Raw genomic sequence first — 21,623 nt, forward strand, 5'->3', positions numbered from 1 at the left:
CCTGCTGGCCCCTGGGGTGGACACAGCTACACGGGGCTGAGCCTGTCAGCCCCCTGGAGTGGGAACCACAGGTTGTTTTGGCACAAGGCAACCTATCTGCACCTTGCACATGGCTCTGGGCCAATCTGTACTGACCACTTGTGCCAGCCCCAGGCTGATTGCATACACCTCCTCTGGGCACTATATAAGAGGCTTCACTACCCTAATAAAGCTGTACTGATGCATAGAAGCTGCTGAGTCGAGTCGTCAGTATCCCGATCTCGCCTCTCACCAGCCTCCGGACTCTGACAGGCTCTTGTGGCTTTTGTAGTTTTGAGTTGGTTTTGGGGTTTTGTTTGTTTGTTTGTTTTTTCCATGGCAGGACTGATAGAGAAGGTTTCATAGTAAAATACACTCACCGCATCTCTTCCCTGTTGGGTTGGTTTGTTGGTTTTATTTCCTCCCAGAGGAGGGGAGTGGAGTGTGCTGGATGGCAGAGGAAAGGCAGGATGCTTTTTGGTCTGGAGGGCTGACCTATCTTTGCTATATCAAACTGGCAAGGTAACTAGAATAAGAACAAATTTCTATATCTATCAACCAATTTCTCATATCAGGTAAATATATGTTATGGTTTAAAGAATTAATTAAATGGCTGCAAATGGTTACAAATTATCTTCTGGAGAAGGCAGTACTCAAATCTGCTCCTCTAAGTAATGTGGTAGAAGTAGTTACAGGTGAAGGAAGGATGTTCAAGTTTAAAACAAAATACAGTATTGTGCTAAAGCCTGTTCTAACTCACAAAAGCTCCCAGGGCTGTCAAGAAAGCACCAAAGACCTGAGTTGCCTGGGATCAATAAGTTTAAAGGCAATCTGTTCTTCTTGAGCTATGAGAGTCCTGTGAGACTACAACTCCATTCCAAACTTCTGCTATCAGCAATGCCAACTAGAAGCATAGTGAATTGTGATTTCCCCAGCATAGCTGTGCCAACCAGAGCCCCAGCTGACTGCTCTAGTGAAAACATGCTTTTCCTGGTATAACTTTTCAAGTATGGGACTGTGGCCAGGTATAGTCTTGCTGTATAAACAAAACCAATGCAGTTTCACTGGCAGAGCTGCAGTTGTATTGCCTGCACTGACAAAATGCACCTAAGCATAGAAAGAAGAGCACGGTATACCACACTTAGGTTGTAAGCAGGGTTGGAAGTTGATTAGATATAGGGGGTCTAAAAAGCCATTGTTACCTCACATAGGCTTTATTGTTTGGTTTTTTTTTTTGCAGTGTTGTGTTCACTCACAGTACTGTGAACTGGAGATATGCAAGGCTTTTTATTTTTTTCCTTGTTTTTTTTTGGGCACAACCAACAACACTTCTTACATTCCCCACAGGGGAATGTGCACTTCTCCCTATTCAGGGCATTCCCCACAGGGGAATGTGCACTTCTCCCCATTCAGGGAATGGGAGAAGTGCACATATCCCTCAGTGGATACCTTTCTTGAGGTAGGAAGAAAGATCCAATCAAACATCTCAAGTCACATGAATAATTTGCTTGAAGAGTCAAAATCATGACAAACAGCCTAGAGTCACAACCTGATTGCTGGAGACAAGACAGGTTTTAGGCACAAGCCAAATGAAGAGAGAAGTTGGAGGCTCTGTCTTTTATCAGGCAATGAATGTTCCTGCAGTTCAGGCATTCAAAAAATTGCATTAATGTGAAGAAGCCAAAGCAGGGACAAGATACAGACATGAACATAATAGATACAGACTGCAGGGGCTCCAGGACAGATGTCAGCTCTTACTTCTGCATTGGAGGTCATGAAAGAATCTTTTTGTTACATTTATTTTCCTTTTAAACCAGCACTAGAGAATGTGTTTAAGTGGCAAAAAAAGTTCACTTCTGGGCAGGAAGGAAGAAGCCAAACATGAGGCTTACTTTCTGTCTCTCAGTCACCTTACCTCATCTTGTTATAAACGTGGTGGTAAAAAAAAAGGAGCCATAAGGCTTCCTTTGTGGAGGGGACTATCCTACAGATACAGTGAGCAAAGACATCCTGAACACATCCTGCCTTGGCCTGGTCAGGCAAGAGTCCACAACACTTAATTCTTCACTAACACACACCATTTCTTGCAGCTATGGCAGTTTTGGAGCAGAAGGACTTTGGTTAAGTCACTGAGCTGCAACTTAAGTCAATCTTTCATTTTCTAAGCAATAATCAATGTGTTGTTTTTTTTCACAGGTGTCTGTGGAGTTTCCTGGTTTGGGTCAATGTCACAAACATAAATACAGTAACAATTTCAAGTCTCACTTGTGTGCGTTCTTTCACTCTGTACTGGTTAGTACCATAAAAGAACTTTGTATTTGCAAAACAGCTGGTCCTCAATTAAGGAAATTACATACATGAAACAAATATGGCCACTAAACATGTGCACCCGGAAACTTGAATACCAAAATCATACTTCTTGAAAGTTGTCTCCCTCCTCTGAAGTCCATGTTGTGTTTGGTCCTCATGCACAAAGGAGACAGGCTTAAAATTCAGATGGCCAGGCACCCTACTAGAAAAAACAGAGCAGTGTGCCTAGATGACTAGTTTAGATATAATTAATTTGCCTTTGAACACTTACAATCCCAGGAAATATCACCTGAGATTCAGAATAGAACAGTTAGGCAACACAAAGTCTTCCAAGGTCAGGTGTTTGTTTAAACCAGAATCAATACCATAGACTGACAAGCCCTGGAATTACAGGAGGTTTGGCCATGCGTTTATTTTCTTGCACTTAAATGTCACTATCAGCTGTAGACACTGTTCCAGCTTGCCAAGTTTCACTGGAACTGGAAGCAACACTGAGCTTAGCAGAAATGGGATTATAAGGTTTAATTGAATGAATAAGCACACTATTACAAATTAATGTGAAGTAGGCAGCCATAGTGGAATCTGTCTTCAGGCCCATATGGCCTTCCATTGCTCACTGATCATACTACCTGTCATGCATTTATCCTCACAGGAGTCCCTCAGTTTGCTGAGAGCTATTACCCCCATTTTACAGCTAGAAAATGGAAGCTACCAGAGCTATACCTGCCTTGCTCAAAGGCACAGAAAGGAGTTGATCAAGGGCAACTGCTAATCTTTTCTTTCTTTCCAGATTTTCCTTAGGGAAAAAATTATGAGCAATCACTTCTTATCTGATAAATTTGTACTTTGCACTGTGGAGGAAATTAAGAGACCAATCTCTTAAAAATAAATAATTAAAAGCCAACATGGTTTTAACAATTGATTAACAGTTTGATTTTCAGTTTTCCTGTGAACGATCTCAGACTTATTATCTTGTGACTCAGCAAAACAGTAATTGTTAAAATATACTTTGTTGCTTACTGATGATCTGTGGGTCATAATTTTCTTTTTTCTCCTGAAAAATTACCTTTCATTTTTTAAAATGAAAAGCACACATTTTTTCCAGCTACCAGCTCTACACAAACACAGCACTAGTGGTGGTACTGCAAGTATTTATGAACAGAACTATTGTCAGATACTGAGATATTTCAGAAGGGAGGAAAAGAATCTCTTTAACTTTTGCTAAAAGGCACAGGTCTGTCTGTCTTTGAAGCCTGCTCAGCCTCTTGTAAGATCAGTCCTAAAATAATTACAACTTAGGATAAATTATTTTTGAAAGTTATCTTACTGGTGCTCAACACAGAGTTACAGCAAAGATAGATTCCCTTAGGATTAAAGTGGAGAGGTGAAAGTACAGGAAGAAACTCTAACATGTTAGGCTTGTTCTCTTTATCAGTAATTGACTTGTTCTCCTTATCAGTAATTAACAACTTCTCTTACTTATCTGTCCACAGCTTCTTTAAAGCATCCTGTCTCCACACCAGCTTTTTCTGAAGTCACCAAGAACCAAATCAGATGGAAAGTTTACTGTAATGTGTAATTTACCACAACACAGATCAGTATTACCTTTAATCACAGCGTTCCATGGTGAAGAAAAGCTCACCATGAGCTGGCAATGGTCACTTGCAGCACAGAAGGCAACAGGATGAGGGAGGATGATTTGGCCCCTCTGCTCTGCTGAGACCCTACTTGGAGTACCGTGTCCAGCTCTGCTGCCTCCAGCATAAGAGGAACATAAATCTGTTGGAGCAGCTCCAGAGAGTGGCCATGAAGATGATCACAGGGCTGAAAAACCTCCTGTGTGGGGACAGGCTGCAAGAGTTGAGGTTGCTCCACTTGGACAAAAGGTGGCTCAGGGCAGTAGCCTTTCAGCACCTGAAATGGCCTACAAGAAAGTCAGGAGGGGACTTTTTACAAGGCCTTGTAGTGACAGGATGAGAGGGAATGGTCTGAAGCTTGAGGCAGGCAGATTTAGACTGCAGACTAGGCAGAAATTCTTTAGTGAGGGTGGTGAGACACTAGAATAGGTTGCCCAGGGAGGTCATGGAAGTCCCCTCTCTGGAGGTGTTTGCGGTCAGGTTGGATGAGGCCTTGCATGACCTAGCCCAGTGGAAAGTGTCCCCACCTGTGGCAGGGGGATTTGATCTAGATGATCTTTAAGATCCTTTCCAATCTAAACCATTCTACAAATCTATGAAAAGGGAGAACTACATCAAGAATTTCAGTAAATACAACTACTACACATGGCAAACATCAAGATTTTAATGTGTTGTGGAGGGCCTGTAGGCCCAAAAGCAGGCTTACTTATGCCTGCTCTGCCTGGACATGTCTCTCTGCCTGCACCAGGGGGAAACGAGAACAAAGGGACACCTGATTGTGTAAGTCCCCACACGCCTAGCTCGGGCCTGCCTGCTGCTGGCCCCACGTGACTCCCATACCTGGAGTCCAGGCCTGTGGGTTTTACCTAGTGTGGTAGGGTTCAGCTGACTGCCAACCTGATTGGTCGTTCGAGTGGCCAATGAGACCATCAACTCTCGGCCCCACATACAGGCTCATGTGCAGCCTGCCCCACATTACTTGCAGCTCTGCCACGTGCTTGCCTGCCTGTGTACTTCCTTGCAGCTGTATGCCTGCCTTTGTATGATTGCCTGGGGTGCACACTGCTGTGGGTTGCCAGGAGCAGACCCACTCCACTTATCTGCATTTGATCGGCCTGCAGAGCAAGCGTTGGACCCGTGCTCAGACTGCATGGAATCCTGCCTCTGCACCTGGAGATCATCCTGCCTGCGTACCCCTGGAGAGAGCAGCCAGCAGGATCCAGCAGCAGTAAGGCCAGAGCCTGCCATTTCCCCTGATGCCGGAGGATTCCAGCCTTGAAGTCCACATCAGAGATCCTGAAGAATTGGACACTTGCAACAGGCTGACGCAGCCCCGGAGGGTGATTAATAATTGATAAGAATTGTGAGTAGATGCCTCTCTAATTTGTATTACCTCTGCATAAAGCAGAGAGTTTTCAGCTCAGCTTTGCTGGGCAAACAGTACAAGACCTCAGGTGGCATTGAGCCACAGGGAAACTCTCTCTGTTAATAGTTTGAATGTTTGCTAGTTATTAATAAGTTTCTGTAGATATATATCCTAGAATGTCTTCATAACAGTGTAAAGAATCTTTTAATATTAAAGTTCAGTGGTTGGGGGTGGAGAGAGTTGAAATATTGGAAGTTAATAAATACATATTTTTATAAATATCCTCTCACATTAATTAATTTCTCCCCTCTGCCAAATCGGCATAGGTACTGGGAATCCCCATCCACAACATAATGATACTCACTTCCAGTGATTTCGATCTTCAAAGGGCTTTCCATTAGCCAACACGGTAATGGCTTGTAATTCAAAGTGCCCTGTGGTCTGTGTCTAAACCTGTGTTCTGGCTTTTTTCCCCTCCCTTGAGTTCATCGTCCCCAACCTCCTAGAATAGGGGTTGCAATTCAACCACTGCAACATAGTCCTGGCATGCTGAAAGCTGGTTTGAGATATATAGGTAGCAAGTAAGTAGTTTTGGTGCTGTAGTTTATCCAGCAATTTCCTTTCAAGTGAAACAACGGGCTCAGCCTCCAGGCTTGGCAGGGTAAATGCGTGTCTGACATTGTTAAGGCCTCATTTTTCCCTCTGAGTGTTATCATCTTTAGAGGAAGCCAGAATACCAGCTTTATATTTTGTCTATAAAGTTAGCTTACTGCTCACTGATAAGCTTTGTTGTTCTTACATACCACACTTCATTTGATAATTAGTTTTTTTCTTTTAAATCAGCCTTCAAGAATGTACTTCATCGCAGTTCACATCTAGGAGATAATTATGTTTAGTTACACGCATTCAACAGTGATGATTTCATAACATGCCACAAAGAGGTGCCCATTAAATTCCTTTATTGGAGACAGAAACATTGCATTATTACAGATTTGATGAGGAAAACTGCACATAGTGTAGACTGTTTCTACTGCCAGCACAACACAGTTATTACAGGATTTACAGACATACAAATATAAAGTGTTTCTTCATGCCAGATGGTCTGTACGTAACAATGCCATTAGGAGTGCTTAATTGTGCTTCTACAAAACCTTCAGTGAAGAATGAGGTAGAGTTTCCTTCAGTTTATCCAGTATTTTTTCCACACTTGACTGCTTTTATATGCTCACATCCTTGTAAAATACCCAGTTAATTCTAACTTTTGAGGAAAGAGAGCTGTTTACTTCTCCTTAAGTTGCTCATTTCCCACTCCTTATATGCTACAGTTCCAGTAACTACTACTGCACCCTTCAAAATGCCTTGAAGGTCAGGCAGATTGGGACATCTGTCTTTCCAAATTTACTACTTCAAAGAAAACAGCAAATAGCTTCAGATAAAATCCCTGCTTGTCTCCATCATGCAAAGAATCTTTTGCATTCCATCACTCTCTACTATAGTGGCCAAGTTAGAGTCCAAGCCATCTCCCTGGGAGTAATTTTACTCTGTCAATGTCCTCAACTATGAAAGAGAATTAAGGATATATTTGCCTCCTACTTGCAATTCTAGTCAGCTACTGGGCCATTAGAAAATGGCTTGTAGAAAACAGCTTCTCACTGTTAGATGATCTGCAACATTACATGTTTGTTTTGATCTAAGAGTTTCCTGTTTCATGGCATATACGAGTGTGTTGCAGGTTTCAGTAAAGATACTAGGGCAAAAGTTAGGAAACTGTAGGCACAAATGCAGGAATTTAAGCAACTGCCTATGAGCATTCTTCAATAGCAATAACAACCTACCATCTTGCCAGACATTTGGGGTAGCTGCGTAGTCTCTGTTTGGGAGTGAATGAAAATAGTGATGACATTCTTCTGACCCTCTCTTGACTGACTTGATGGACACTTTTACTCTCACTTCTTAGCATGCCTGTTCTGGAAACAGACTTCTCACTTTTGCATTTGTTGCAAGTACTTAATACTTACTAAAAACTCAAGACTATATTAGTGAGCACGATAGAGATAAAACCTCTTGTTTCACCTGAAGGGGGTCACAATTCTAGCAATGACTAAAGCAGAATGAAGAATGAATTTGGCATATAGGAAGGAAGTAATTACTTGAAGAATAAGAATGTTTCTTTCTTCTCGTAACCTACTGAAACACAATTGTTTAAGACAATAGTTTAGTGACACTGTAACAGAATTCTAACGTGAAAACCAAAACTTTCACCAAAAGGTGAAAATTTAAAAAGATTCTATATTCCGGTCTTGATCGCTTTAATCATAAAATGAGACAAAATTGGTTCTTGCAAGACAGTGCTGCCCAAGATAACTTTTGAGCTTCTCCATCTCACACTTAGATGACTTATCTAAGCTTCGCAGAATTGAGCCCTACAAAAAGTTAGTATTATTAAGAGAACCAGCTCTTAGGAAAAAAAGAACAACACTTATTTTATCTACTATTCTCTGCATATACCTCTTTGGTAAACCCCCAAAACTATCAGTGTTGAAAAACCATTTGGAACACTGTAGTTAATTACTTTCATAAGGTTGTCTTTTCATTTTCTACCTTAACTTTACCCAGCAGATATATTAAAGACTTCAACATTTTATAGCAAGGTTTTAAAGCCTCCTTATGATCTTCCTATAAGCATGAAATTCAAGATTCTTCTTTTTAAAGCATGGCATTAAGAATTCAGGATGTGGTAAAAATCAGACACAATACAGTTTTACAATAAGCAAATGGTATTAATTTGTGTTCAGAGAGAGGGATGAGGATCTAGACACACTATTATTACAATTGAATTTAAACACCATCATTTTTATTAAGTTTGAATGTAGTTAAGGAGATTTATTTCTGAGTTACTAATTCCACCTGCTAAGTCCTAATACATTTAATTGTTCTAGCTCAAGGTAATTGCTACATTTTGGGTTTGGAGCTGGCAACAGATGGCATTCAGATTTTACATAGTCAGGGGAAATACCTTGGAATTCCCACTAATAACCATCATGCTTAAAGCATGGCATGAACAGAAGGATTGCTGCAACAGTTATTTTTCACTAGTGTGATACTGGGACTTTCTTTTGCTATTTTGACTGAAAATATAAATACTTATTAAGAAGTTATTTAGTTTAAATGATTTAGGACTTAGGAATTAGTTTTCCAAATCTTGACAAAGTACAATAAAATACAACCCTCAGCTACTTAATATTGAAGTTCAGAAAATCTGTAGTGATAAAGAGCTACACAACAGAGTACCTCCAGAACAGCTGTAGTCTAATGACTACCTTGAGGAGTGCGATGCTTCCTCCAAGCATTCCTTTCAGCCAACACTGTTTGAGAGATAGAGGTGAATTATCTTTTTGAGATCTTCTTCTATGCTACTTTACATTTTTAATGACATACTTGTTTATGGGTTTATACAGCAAACTTTAAATACATTTCTAATTCAAATGACATGTTTTCTCTTGCACAATGAAGGTACTTATACTCTAAAGCAATCCTTGCAATACTGGTCTTTACATGAACATCTTTCTCTACTGCTTAAAAGATATTCTGGAAAGCTTATTTGACCTGTAGTGAAATATCTTTTTATGCAAAACTTTGGATTACAGTTAGAAGTGGTGTAAATGGTAGCACTCTGCACTTAGAAGTGAGATAACTTGTCCAGAGTCAGAAAGTTTTTTCAGGCATTACGTAAGCAGGTGGTAAAGTGCAATTCTGGCACCTGAACACCTACAAATCTTTTTTTTTAAAACTGTAAGTACTGCTAAAAGCAAAAAGAATGCAACATTTGCTTAGTTACTTTGAGATTTGAGAGTAAGTAGCATCATGATAGGAGTCTGTGGAAAAGGGGCTACAAGTCTGTGTGAAAAGGAGAGAAAGCAGGGAACAGTCTACCTCAGGGCACACTAAACCATGGTTTACACCTGCTGCTAGAACAGTAGAACTTAGCATCTGTGCAGAGAGTCGATGTACCATAGGCTGGCAGGCTGTGCTACCATCTCTATATTCTATTTCATAGCAAGGCACTATCAACAGACAGTTCAAACAAAACAATCTGTTGAGATTACACATACAATTTTGGAGAGGCCATTGATTTCAAGAGGGTTCCTGCTCTAATTAGGCAGCTGTGAAATCAGTCCCAGTTGTTTTTCTCTCTATGTCCTTAGAAAATCACATACTTAACAGATACTTTAAATAACTTTAACTCCAAATGCCTCTTTCAAATATCACAATTTCCCACATTACCTAATTTAGCAGAGTTATATTCTTGATCCTCTCTTGTATATGTATTTCATACTTACTTTTCCTCAGACATGAAGAATGGTAAATCCTAAACAAGAGTTTATCTAGAAAGAGGAGTAGAGGACAACTGCTTTTTGGCTTGAGATAGTTGAACAGGTGTAAACAATGTCTGGGCAGAGAGATCTCTCACTGTCTTGCTTTTGTCTTATCAGATTTCCCTTTTGTATCCCAGAAAAATTAAGTTTGCTTTGCACTGACACAGCTTCCACAGCTTATCTACCCTAAGCAGGAACCTTTATTAGCATTCTTACCAGAGTCTGTCACAGTAAATTCTCACTAAATCTGCCCTCATTGCAATTAAGAATCTAGTTAAGTAATGCCAGTTGCTGAAGCTATAACTCTTGGCATCAGAACAGCTTGATGAAATGCTAGTTTCGTGAACAGTTGTCTCATTTGAAACACTTCCCTCCTATGCATGAATTCTGTTCACCAAATTGAAAATTAAGGATATGCTCAATAGTGAAAATAATCATCACAACAATGAAGGGGAGAAGAAAGAACATACAAAAATTAGAGTATATTATTATAATTTTAAAGTAACACTGTTGGTAAAACATAAGCATGTGAAAGGCTGAATCTCATTTGATCAACCCAATTAAACATGAAGTAATTGCAGTCAGTTATGCAAATATGACAAAACAATATTATTTTGATTTTTTATGAAGTCTCAAATTCTCCTAATAGCAGACTATCTTATGTCTTTAAATCATCAATTAGCAGAAACATAACTAAGTGATGAAGAATGGATAATTGCCTACTTATGATGAACCATACTCTATGTAAATATGTTTCAATTAAATGAACAGGGCACATGGAGGAAATACGTGCAGACATTCTTTTACAATCTATTATTAGCTCAAGGAGCACCACAGTTCCTTCCTAAATTTTACAGGAAGAATGCAATACCAAATACTATTATTTACAAATACTATTTCTTTCCTTTGGTTAACAGGATGAAAAAAAAGAAGTGGCAGAATGCAGGGTAGGACAGCATGGAATAGAAGAATTTTGTGTATTATGCTGACTTGTCATCTGCCTTATTTCAAAGTTTCAAAGTTTAAAATCTAGAACCTGTTCACCTGGATCCCATCTGGAAACAAGCACAACTTTGAGTTGATGCAGCCAGGGTAAAGCAATTAACCAATATGTTGAAGACAACAGCTAACACACACTATGTCTTTCCATTCCTCCCTGTTAGAAAAGACTAAACATTTCTGTGGGTCATTCCAGTTTCAACTCCCATCATTTTGGAGGTGCAATGAAAGTAAAGTTGTGTCTCTGGCCTCTGCAGTGGACAGTGCAAACTACAATAAATGAAACCACCTGGTTTCTTCACATGAAATTACTTCCACCCGTTTTAAAAAAAGTTTTACACAGCTTTTAGGTTTACACCACAGTACCATGGTGTCATGATCCATGCATCTGGCATTACTTAGTTCCACTTTTCCTTTTGCTGCTAAATCTAAGATGAACATAAAGGGACAGATTAGATAGTTCAGTGATGGGAAGCCACATGTGGTTGCTCATGATACAATCTTTAGAGAGCTCCTCATCACACTCTAGTTAAAGGCACTCTTTAGTTATGATACTTGTCTCATTGGATTATACCCTCTAACCCACACTGCATTTTGATGTAACTCCCCATGTGAATTTTTCCAGCCATCTAATTAAATAAAAAGATTAACAGCATCTTGCGATACATAGTGAGATACTGAAAAAGACTAGCGTGCAATACAGATCCAAATGGTCACAGAAGGGACACACGCTACTATTGCTACTGTAAGTGAAATGACATTTTGTGCTTGCAGTTGTATCCTAAAGAGAAAACTATCTGACAAAATTTAACACTGTCAGAGAGAACCTTCAACTGTTCTTCATTAAAAGGTCAGACTGGACTGCAGTGAAAGGTAGTAAAAGTCATAATTTGAGGAAGCAAAAGAAACTGATGGCTAAGTAGGGGCTGTCTTTAAAATCTAACCGAAAAATGAACAGGAAAGCCATAAGGCTACTTTTTAACAGTTAAGGCATGGGTGGTCTACCAGAAACTGTATTTTGCCTTTTTAAACTATGTTAATAAATGCCACTAACTACACAGGACTTATAAAGCATGTGAGAGATACTGTTTGGTCTACAAAGAGCTAAATATTTTCCTTAATACTGGAGCATCTCTACTGCTAACTATGGTAATAAATGTTTCACTTTTACGCCTTTACTGACTCTGCCAGTGTCAACAAAGCTCCACCAGTTTCATAATGAAGCAGCACTTTGGAACATTGATACAGAAGATGGTGATCCTTTTTGGCAAGAGAGATCTTAAAGCTGTTTGACAAAGCTGTGTGCAAAAAGAGAAAGCTAATAAATACTACAGTATGACGTTAGTGGACATTAGCAGAAGTTTTTTCCCTATGGGCTACATGCTCTCTGCTGCTTTCAGTGAGAGAGCAGTAGTACATGAAGAAATAGATGTTTAACTGGAGTGAAATCAGGGTTTGAATGAAATCTCTTTCCTTCTTGTACTAGGTATTTTCTGTCAACAACATAGTTTATTCCTTAATAGGAAGGCCCTATTACATGTGTCATTGGAGGCTGGACACATTTCACCGTGAGTGGGAAAAGGGACAAGAATAACTTTTGCTAATCTAAATTTTGTGATGGGATGAGGAAAAAAAAATCCTCAGCCCATGGGTTTAACTGCTGTGAAGAGTGGTTCAATTTTTACAGCCACAATTGTCCAATCTTTTCTTGGCATTCACCTGGAAGGCCAATGCTGTTTCTGCAGTGCCCTGCCCAGACTAGACAAAGAGTAATTCTTGTCTCAGCATGCCCTGACCTAGCAATGTAAATCATGAATAGAAGGATGTATTCAACTGTTCAAGAGACATACACTGCCCAAGAAGCCACTGCATATCCCCATGGAGGGAAAGGCAGTAAGCCAACAGGGAGCATACTGCAGGCCAGACTGACTCAGAGAATTTTAGGCTAAAGCACAGAACTGTTACTTGACAGGGTATACATGAGGGATCTAGAGGGCTATGCAAACTCAGGAGTCCCCTGTACAAGCAGAAGATGAAAGAAAAGAGCACGTGGCTAAAACAAATTGTTTCCTAAACAGAGAATATCAATAAAACCCTGTGGCCAACTAACTGGCAACAGCTTTGTGTTTTATGACAACATGCTGGTGATGGCAGTTAAACCAAACCAAATTGAAGAGCAGTTGAAGAGCATTTTACAAGTTTTCAGACTGTACGTAAGACACAAGGAGGCACTAAGAAGACCATCAAGAAAGTTCTATTGCTAATATTTAGCACCTCTATCAAGAATATAGGCTTCTACTAATAGGATTACAGTAGAAATCAAAACGATTGTGTTCAGATTCACCGGATTGTGGAAAAAATCATCTTGGAGAGAAAACTGACACAGAAAGATATGCTACCCACAGGCAGCTACAGAAGTCGTCGTTGTTCATGTGTGTTCTGTCTGGAGGGGCTGAACTCCTCCTCCACCTTCATGACACCAGCACGGCCCAATCACTGTCTTCTCTTCCATACTGAAATGAAGCAAAAATGGAGTTTAAGAATGAAAGGAATGACGTACAATTACAATAACTCCTTAACTCTGTTTTTGTCATATCTACCAACCTGACAGTAGCTTACATTATTTCTTATGCCTCTACTCCTCTCTGATTTGAGCAAAGCCTGAAAGCATCTTGAAGCTTTATCCATCTTCTCATAAGTAAGCTAGAAAGCAGTGATACCAATATTCACTAGAGAAGATAGAGAGTAGTCCTGCTTCATTAGAGCTTTCCATCAATTTAATACAGTTATTCCCTTAGGTCAGTTCACTAATTTATTCATAAGTACACCTCTGCTCTTTCTCCAATAGACAAACACATTTAGTTTTATTTCTTTATATGTTTAAGTTGGATTTTTATTACAGGACTCCAATTGAATGTGAAATAAAACACATCACAAATACCATAGAGTACAATTAGAGACAACTGTAACCCAAATAAAACAAATAATCTTTCCATTGATGAAGCAACAGGATCTTCAGGGAGAAAGGAAGTCAACCTACCACATGGAGCTGTATCCTTTCCAGGGAATGCACAGATACAAAGCAGCACTTTCGGTTGTTAAACTGGCTGCATATTCTAAAGTTTTGTTACTAGTCCTGTAAACATTGCTCCAGTGAGCCCCAAAAATGCACACAAGGCTAACGTATGCAGGTAAAGCAAAGGTGGGCAGACCAGTGGGACATGCAAGTAGGGTGTCCTTTCCATTATACTACCATGTTAAGGGAGATTGAAAACACTCTTCAACCAGGAGTAAATACTAGTTTTAGACAGTAGGCTAAAATAATTGCTTGAACAATTCTACAGAGAGGATAAAAGGAAGTTATTCCAGCCGAGGTTCTACATCAGCAGGAAGGAGGTAAAGGTATATTAAAGCAGCGGAAAGACAATGGTTCCAATTCAAGAGGTGCCAGAAAAGCACAATATTATATCCACAAAGGGATAATTCTCAATGTGTTTGTTTTACTCTTTACTCCAGAAAGTAAAGCCTCTAAATGAACTCCACATCTATCACATTTACTTTTTCTTTTCATCACTAATTCTGATGCTCCTGTTTTGCAATCTGCGGTGTGGCTGAAGAAACACTGGTGTGCTGCTGCATGGGACCCTGGACAAATTACTTGTTTAAAAGACTTTTAGCTTATATTCTCAGTGTGTTTGCCTTGGGACCTCTAGCCAAGGAGAAGCAAGTATATTGTTAGTTTAACCACAAAGCACTGAATTGCCATCACGAGGCAATTTTGCTAAGGATGGAAACAAAAGGGAGCAGGGGAGGAGGGGGGTAATGTACATCTTTGACTTTCATATCACTGCTTCTCAGATAAAAGGTGGCACCCCCACCTCTCCCAAATCAGAAACGAGGCGAGGGCCAGAAGATTATTTGTAAATTTTGCTGGCAATAGGTAGCAGCAGTGGCTAATGCTCTGATCTTCATTTTGGAAACTGCAAGGCCTGGTCGGAGTTGCCATTTGACAAGGGCAGCTAAATGCTAGGTCTCGCATTATGGGTCACAACAACAGAAGATGCTGCAAGCCTGGGAAGAGTGGCTTGAAAGCTGTCTAGTGGAAAAGGAACTGGAGATGTTGGTTGACAGGTGTCTGAATGAGCTATCAGTGTGTCCAGGCCAAGAAGCTTCCTAGTTATATGAGATATACCAAGGTCAGCAGGACTAGGGAAGTGATTGTCTCCCTGTACTCAGCAATGGTGAGGCTACAGCTCAAACACTGTGGTCCAGACTTCTCTCTCTCACTACAAGACAGACATTGAGGTGCTGGAGTGAAGGATGTAGAGAGTAAGTGTCATGTAGTATAAACAATACCTTACCTTCTTTCTATCCCTTCCAAGTTGCATCCTAAGCTTCACTCTAAAGGCTATAGTAAAAGCTTGCTTACTTTCAAAGCATAAAATGCAAAACTATAAAAACATCTGTATTCAAAATTGATAATCATTATGAATGATTAATATTCATTTCTACATGAATATTATTTTAAAAGTAATATTCAAAATTCAGGAAAATTCCTTGAGATTCTTTGGATTTTCAGTCGACAGGAAGCAATTGCACAGAATCAGTTTAAACAATCAGAACTTGGAAAATAGTAACGAGAAAACAGGGAAAATTCTAACTATGCTTATGGAGTCTCGGCATTCATTCCAGCAGATGTACTCATGACTGTTTTGGTCCCTGAGTAAGTCTCCTGTATCAAAGACATTTTGAAACTTGTGATAATGGTCCCAGGGTAAAATACAAAATATTCCAGGCAGAGGGAAAGGAGTTGCTGCTAAGCCGCTAACATTAGCTGCAACGTGACTGCTTTTAACGAGCCACAAACAACGAGAGGCAGGAAGGCTCCATGCTGAATGCAGAAGGGCACAGTTCTCTAAATCATCCCCCTTTAAATACTTCATTTTGAAAATCAAACTGGCCAATAGGCACTAGCACCATTGTTCTGGCCAATGAGTTCAAAGCTTCGTGCCTCCTTTGACCATGCAGGCACGTTGAGGGCAGCACAAGACACCTAGCCCTCAAGGCTTTGCTGGGGCCAAACCCTTATTGTTTGCTCATCTAACTCAACTTCCAGACCCCATAACAGGAGGAGGAGGGCAAGGGTTAAACTGACCTGGCAGGATTTATGCCCTACCGGGACAACATCTGAGTGGTCTTCCCAGAAAAAAGAATCTCATCTCTGAGCCTTCTAACTCAACTGGTTACAGAAGAAGGTGCACTATGAATATATAACTCATAAGCATACTATGACTGTATACAGTATAAATCAATTAATGAAAAAGAATTTTCTTTAGTAATCATGACTTCCACTCAGTGATTGGAAGGGAAGTGCGTACTGCAGTGATACTACTGCCTCTCTCAATTGGCATGAGAAATGGAGTTAGTTCCCCTGTGCTAGTTTGAAGCAAGCTAGAATGTTTTGTTAAGAAAAAACTAGATGATAGGCTATGAAAGGAAAACAATGGTGATGTCTCCTTCCCTCAGAGTCTCGCTGAGGAAGAAGGTAAACATTAGATAACACTCTCGCCATTTTTGACTTCACTTTCGGGCTGGCCTTTGACTGAGCTGCATCTCCCTAACCTCACCTTTGCTTCTTAACCTCTTGACTGAACCTCTATTCTTTTTTAGGACTGGGGTAAGGTTGAGAGGGGCAGGGGGAAGGTGCAGGGGTGGTTGAGAGCTCCTCCTGGGGACTCAGGTTTCTGGGAGGGGAGTTGTGTTTCTGTATTACCTTTTCATTTGTATATTTCTGTATGTAACTGTATATATTGTAAATATCTGCTTGTATATTGTGCTAGCTGTAAATAAATAGCTCATTTATATTCCCAGAGCCATCTGAGTCTAGTGGGGTACCTCTAAAAAAAGTGGGGGGGGCGGGTAACACCCAAACCACCACATTCCCCCCATGAGTTTTTAATTTGTCACTCTAGCACTAGTTGTCACTGAACAGCTGTTCAAATCCAAATAAATCCTGGTGAACACAAAAGACTTACAGAAGAACAACAAATAGCATGAAAATAGACTTGGAAACACAATAAGGAAGAAAATCTGAAAAAGTTTCTAAAGCACATATTGTACACAAGGGAATTGATAGCATGGTATTGGATAACGAGCTCTGCACCTCTTGGTCTCAGGTTCAGATGTGGGTACTGAGGATTTTTACTTTTTATACAAATGTACATTGTCCAATATGAGATGGATGCATTGCCCTAGCTTAGGCAACTGCACAGCATGGAGACACAAGTTGCATCTAGCTGCAATTTCCATTGCATTTAGATCTTGAATATTTGGAATAACAGCCTCAGACTGTCCCAATGGTATGACAAAGGGTCTGGAGCCCTAGGAAGAGTGCCTGAGGGAGCTGGGGTTCTTTAGCTTGGAGAAGAGGAGGCTCAGGGAGACCTTACTGCTCTCTACAACTACCTGAAAGGAAGTTGTAGCCCCGTGGGGACTGGTCTCTTCTCCCAGGCACCCAGTGACAGAACATGAGGACATAGCCTCACACTATGCTGAAGCAGATTTAGGCTGGAAGTTAGGAAGAAGTTCTTCACAGAAAGAGTGATTGGCATTGGGATGGGCTTCCCAGGAAGGTGGTGGAGTTGCTGTCCCTGGAGGTGTTTAAAAGGAGACTGGATGAGGCACTTAGTGCCACGGTTTACTTAATCAGAAGGTGTTAGGTGATAGGTTGGACTTGATGATCTCAAAGGTCTTTTCCAACCTGATTAATTCTGTGATTCTGTGACAAGGGTCCAGTGACACTGCAAAGAGATCTTTCTTTCCTCCTGCTGGCGCACTATTGTCATGGTAGGCCTGAATAGCCAGAATAGGCTTATACATGTACTGGCTTGCCCATGCATGTTTTCTGCTCTCCCTCCTTCTGTTCTGGGGTGAAGCAACCATGGGAAAGAGGACAAAGAACCTGGAGCCACTGAGTGTAAGGACTCTGGCCTGCCCAGACTTGTTTACATCCTGTGTAAACAAGACACATGCTTAGCTTATGCTTGCCTTGTGCAAGGCCTATGGCTTCACCTAATATGGTCTAAAGGCCATCAGATTGGCTGTTCTATGTCCAAAGACCCATCAGTCTTGGGCCGTATTGATAAAAAGAGTTGAGCAGGTAGCGCAACGTGCTCAGCTGTCGTATTCCTGTCTGCTTTTGCCTGTTGCTATTGCTCTCTGTTCCTGGCAGTATACTACTTTACTGCATCTTGCCATGCTATGCTAAGCTATAAGTTAGTTCTCATACAAAGTAACAAACTCAGATGCTCTGAGTTTGTTTGCCTGGAAACTACTCTGCCTCAAGTTTACCAGGAACAGGCTCTAAATGCCTCCACGTGATCGGCCTGCATAGCCAGCACGACATCATGCTAAGACTGCACATTGCAAGACATCCTGCCTACACCTGGAAGTCTCCTGCCAAGACAAGAAATCCTGGAGATGCACAGATCATTCACAGGAGCCAAGAGATAGGTCAGAGATTGTCTGCCTCCCTTCCCAGCACACTGTGAAGCCTGGGAAGAATCAGAAGCCTTAGCAGCTGACAAGTAACAGAATTCCCTGAAAGTGTTTGGGTACTATCTGAAGCTGTAGCTAGCCCTGTGAGTCAGCAGATAATATTTTAAGAGTAAATATTTAAAGCCTCTTCTAATTCACCATTGCCTTCTGCCATAAGCAGAAAAGTGCTTCTTGAGTCCATCTAGTGGGCAAGTGGTATATACTGACCTTGGGAACCTTCTCTTCCAGTTCAATTAATGTTTATATATTTTTTGCAAGTTATTTCTGGATCTAGTTATTCCTTCTGAATATTAAATTTAATTAACAATATTAATTTTGGAAAAATAGCATCTTGCATCAATTAATTACCCCTCCATAATAAACATACAGAAGACCTTCATGAAAGATTCTGCAAATTCCCCATAAGTTTTAAGAATATTACAGATTCCATGGAAATATCACAACAAAAAAAGTAAACAAAACAAAAAAGTAAAGTGATGGACACAAAAGGTTACTTTACATAAGTGGATCAGGCACTTGGGATGAGAAAGATTGAAGAAAATGGTGGTAACCAGTGAGATCCTAGAGAAAGACTGCTATGTATTCTCATATAGTAAAGTGAGAAAAATGCTACATGTAACTGAGCTGGGAACATGGAATACTAAACCTCTTCTTTCCATCAATAAGTAATAAAATCTCAAAACAAAGGTGCCTGTGCTTCTTCCTAACAATTAGTCCTAGTATTGGAGAGAAAGACACAAATTTCAAGCCATTACGACAACACAGTTGTCTCTCTATAAGTGTCTCTTGTTGCCTTCATGAAAGTTGGCTTAGCCACTAATACAATAGTACCATAATATCAGGAATTATTTCCTCCCAGAGTTGCAGCCAGAGACGTCCGATAGCATGAGATGCTGATCTCATGTTACTCTCCTAGTGTCATTTTCCTGTCATTGGACATCACCGAGCAGAACCTGGCTCAGTCCTCCTGATGCTCACCATCTATATATTTATAAACATGAATGAGGTCACTCCTCAGGATCCTTTTCTCCAAGCTGAAGAGCCCCAGCTCCTTCAGCCTTTCCTCAGAAGGGATATGTTCCACTCTCTTCAGCATCTTTGTGCCTCTGTGCTGAACTCTTTGTAGCAGTTCCCTGAAATCCTTCTTGAACTGAGGGGCCCAAAACTGGACACAGTACTCCAGATGTGGCCTCACCTTTTACCACTTTATCTGGTTAATAAAGAGGAAGGACCTTACCTGGATATCACTGAGCTTATTCAGGAAACGGGTGGTTATCTGAGGTCCATTCTCCATAGTTGGAATGTGCAAATGCTGATGTCAAATAAAGGAAGGGGGAAGGGAGGGAGCAGGGGGAAAGAGAGAGAGAATAACATGTAATAATAGCTTTACATACATGTCAATACCTTAAAGTCACCAAGGATTTTAATAATTATTTACCAAGCTTCCTAGCCCTTCTTACAAGAAGGCAAGGACACATGCCATGTTTTTTTACAGGGAGACATGCTGAGACAGTGAAATTAGATTAACTGAACTGTTACACTCTTTTGAAACAAAAGCTCATCTAAACCTTCCAAAAGATCTGTTCAATCTGAAAGTTCTGTTCTACAGGCAAAAGTAGAAACAGTATAAACAGTGTTTAATATGGTGTAGAAACAACAGGTGCACTTAGTGTTCATCATCACTCAGCACCTCACTATCTCTCATACTACCTTAGCATCTGATTACAGCCACACATTCCATCTTACCTATTCAAGCACTATCACTTCATAGACAGTTACTGCATTTGCTATATTTAGTGGAACAAAGCACATCCATACATGCGACTGCAATAACTCAGCCTTCTGAAACAGCTTTGTGCTGGCTAAATAGCATCAAGTTGTCTTAACAGTCTGAATGCTTCTGGAATTCCACATGAGCAGGAAAAATCTCCCACATGGTTTATAGTAGGTAGAAGCAGCTGCACACCCTCCTGAAACAACTCTTCCATCTGTAGTAAGTTCATTACAATGATGGGAAAAGATGAGAAAAACTTAAGAAGGAAAAAATGCAGTGGCTCAGTAACTGTGTTCCTTGAGAAAGATTTCCTTTCCTCAAATTTCCCAGGTGACCTAACTTTGGAAAAAAAATTCAATAGAAGAATTGTTGGAGGATGTATTTTTCTGTATTTTCAAACAAGCTCGGAGCTATTTCCACCACCACCCCCTTTTTTTAACTCCAGAAAGTTAGATTTTATGCACTGAATAGAGGGAAAGTTCTGACAACATACTGATGCTGTTCATCTTTCCAGACTTCTGGCAGCAATCCCTTTCTATTTCACAATTTTTTTGCTTCAGCTGCCATTACTGACAATAAACTTCTGAAGAAAGAAGTTAGGGGAAAAAAAAACAACCAACCAAAAAAAAACCCCAAAACAACCCAACAACCTATTTTCTTACCTTGCCCTTATATAAAATTTTCGAGATAGGACATACAATACAAGCTGTTCCAGCACCAAACATTTCCTTCACTCTGTTCTGTTCCAAGGCAGTTGTCAGGTCACTCATGGTTATGTATCGCTCAGATACTTTAAATTCTCCCTGTACAAAAAAAGAAAAGAATCAACGGTAAAATTTGCAAGACGTTTCAAAATGGTTTGGTTGTTCTGTTTCTAGTGATAGTCAAGATTTGGCTGTGATCTTGTGATCTTTTCTTCACACAAGACAAGACTCAAACCAAAATAATGACCTTCAAGAAAGGCTATGATTTGCCAGATACAATCCTGATGATGAAGTGCCACTGCAACTACCTGAAAGAAGGTTGTAGCCAGGTGGGGTTGGTCTCCTCTGCAAGGCAACCAGTGACAGCATGAGGGGACACAGTCTCAAGCTGCACCAGGGCAGGTGGATGTTAGGAAGAAGTTCTGTAGCTGAAGAACTTCTGTAGAAGTTCTTCAAATAAAGAGTGATTGGCATTCAAATGGGCTGCCCAGGGAGGTGGGAGTGTCACTGTCCCTGGAAGTGTTGAGAAAAACTGGATGTGGCACTTGGTGCCATGGTTTAGTTGATTAGATGGTGCTGGGTGATAAGTTTGCCTTGATGATATTGAAGGTCTTTTCCAACCTGCTTGTGATTCTGTGATTCTACAGGGTATTTCTACAGGAGGTGGCTGCGGTCCCATCCCTGGAGATATTCAAAGTGAGGCTCAACAGGGCTCTGGGCAACCTGCTCTAGTTGAGCATACCCCTGCTGACTGCAGGGTGGGGCTGGACTAGATGACCTTCAGAAGTCCCTTCCAACCCAAGCCATTCTATGATTGATACTGCATGAGAGAAGATTACAGGGGAATTTGTCACTGGTCATACAACAACAGGATCTGAGTAC

General features: G+C 40.5%; 1 protein-coding gene across 3 annotated transcripts in view; it reads right to left on the reverse strand.

Annotated features, from left to right (window-relative positions):
* Nucleotides 1-6,273: 6,273 nt before the first annotated feature.
* The window catches only part of BCAT1 (branched chain amino acid transaminase 1), a 71,958-nt gene continuing 56,608 nt past the window's right edge, over nt 6,274-21,623 (reverse strand). For all 3 annotated transcript variants that reach the window (XM_064155984.1, XM_064155983.1, XM_064155985.1), the window contains 3 exons: nt 20,700-20,840; nt 19,501-19,575; nt 6,274-13,219 (listed from right to left, as the gene is read on the reverse strand). In XM_064155984.1, coding sequence (XP_064012054.1) covers nt 13,178-13,219; nt 19,501-19,575; nt 20,700-20,840 — 258 coding nt within the window. In that variant the 3' untranslated portion in view covers nt 6,274-13,177. The remainder of the gene's footprint in view (nt 13,220-19,500; nt 19,576-20,699; nt 20,841-21,623) is intronic.

This window comes from Pogoniulus pusillus, chromosome 15 (genome assembly GCF_015220805.1).
Source record: "Pogoniulus pusillus isolate bPogPus1 chromosome 15, bPogPus1.pri, whole genome shotgun sequence".
Lineage (NCBI taxonomy): Eukaryota > Metazoa > Chordata > Aves > Piciformes > Lybiidae > Pogoniulus > Pogoniulus pusillus.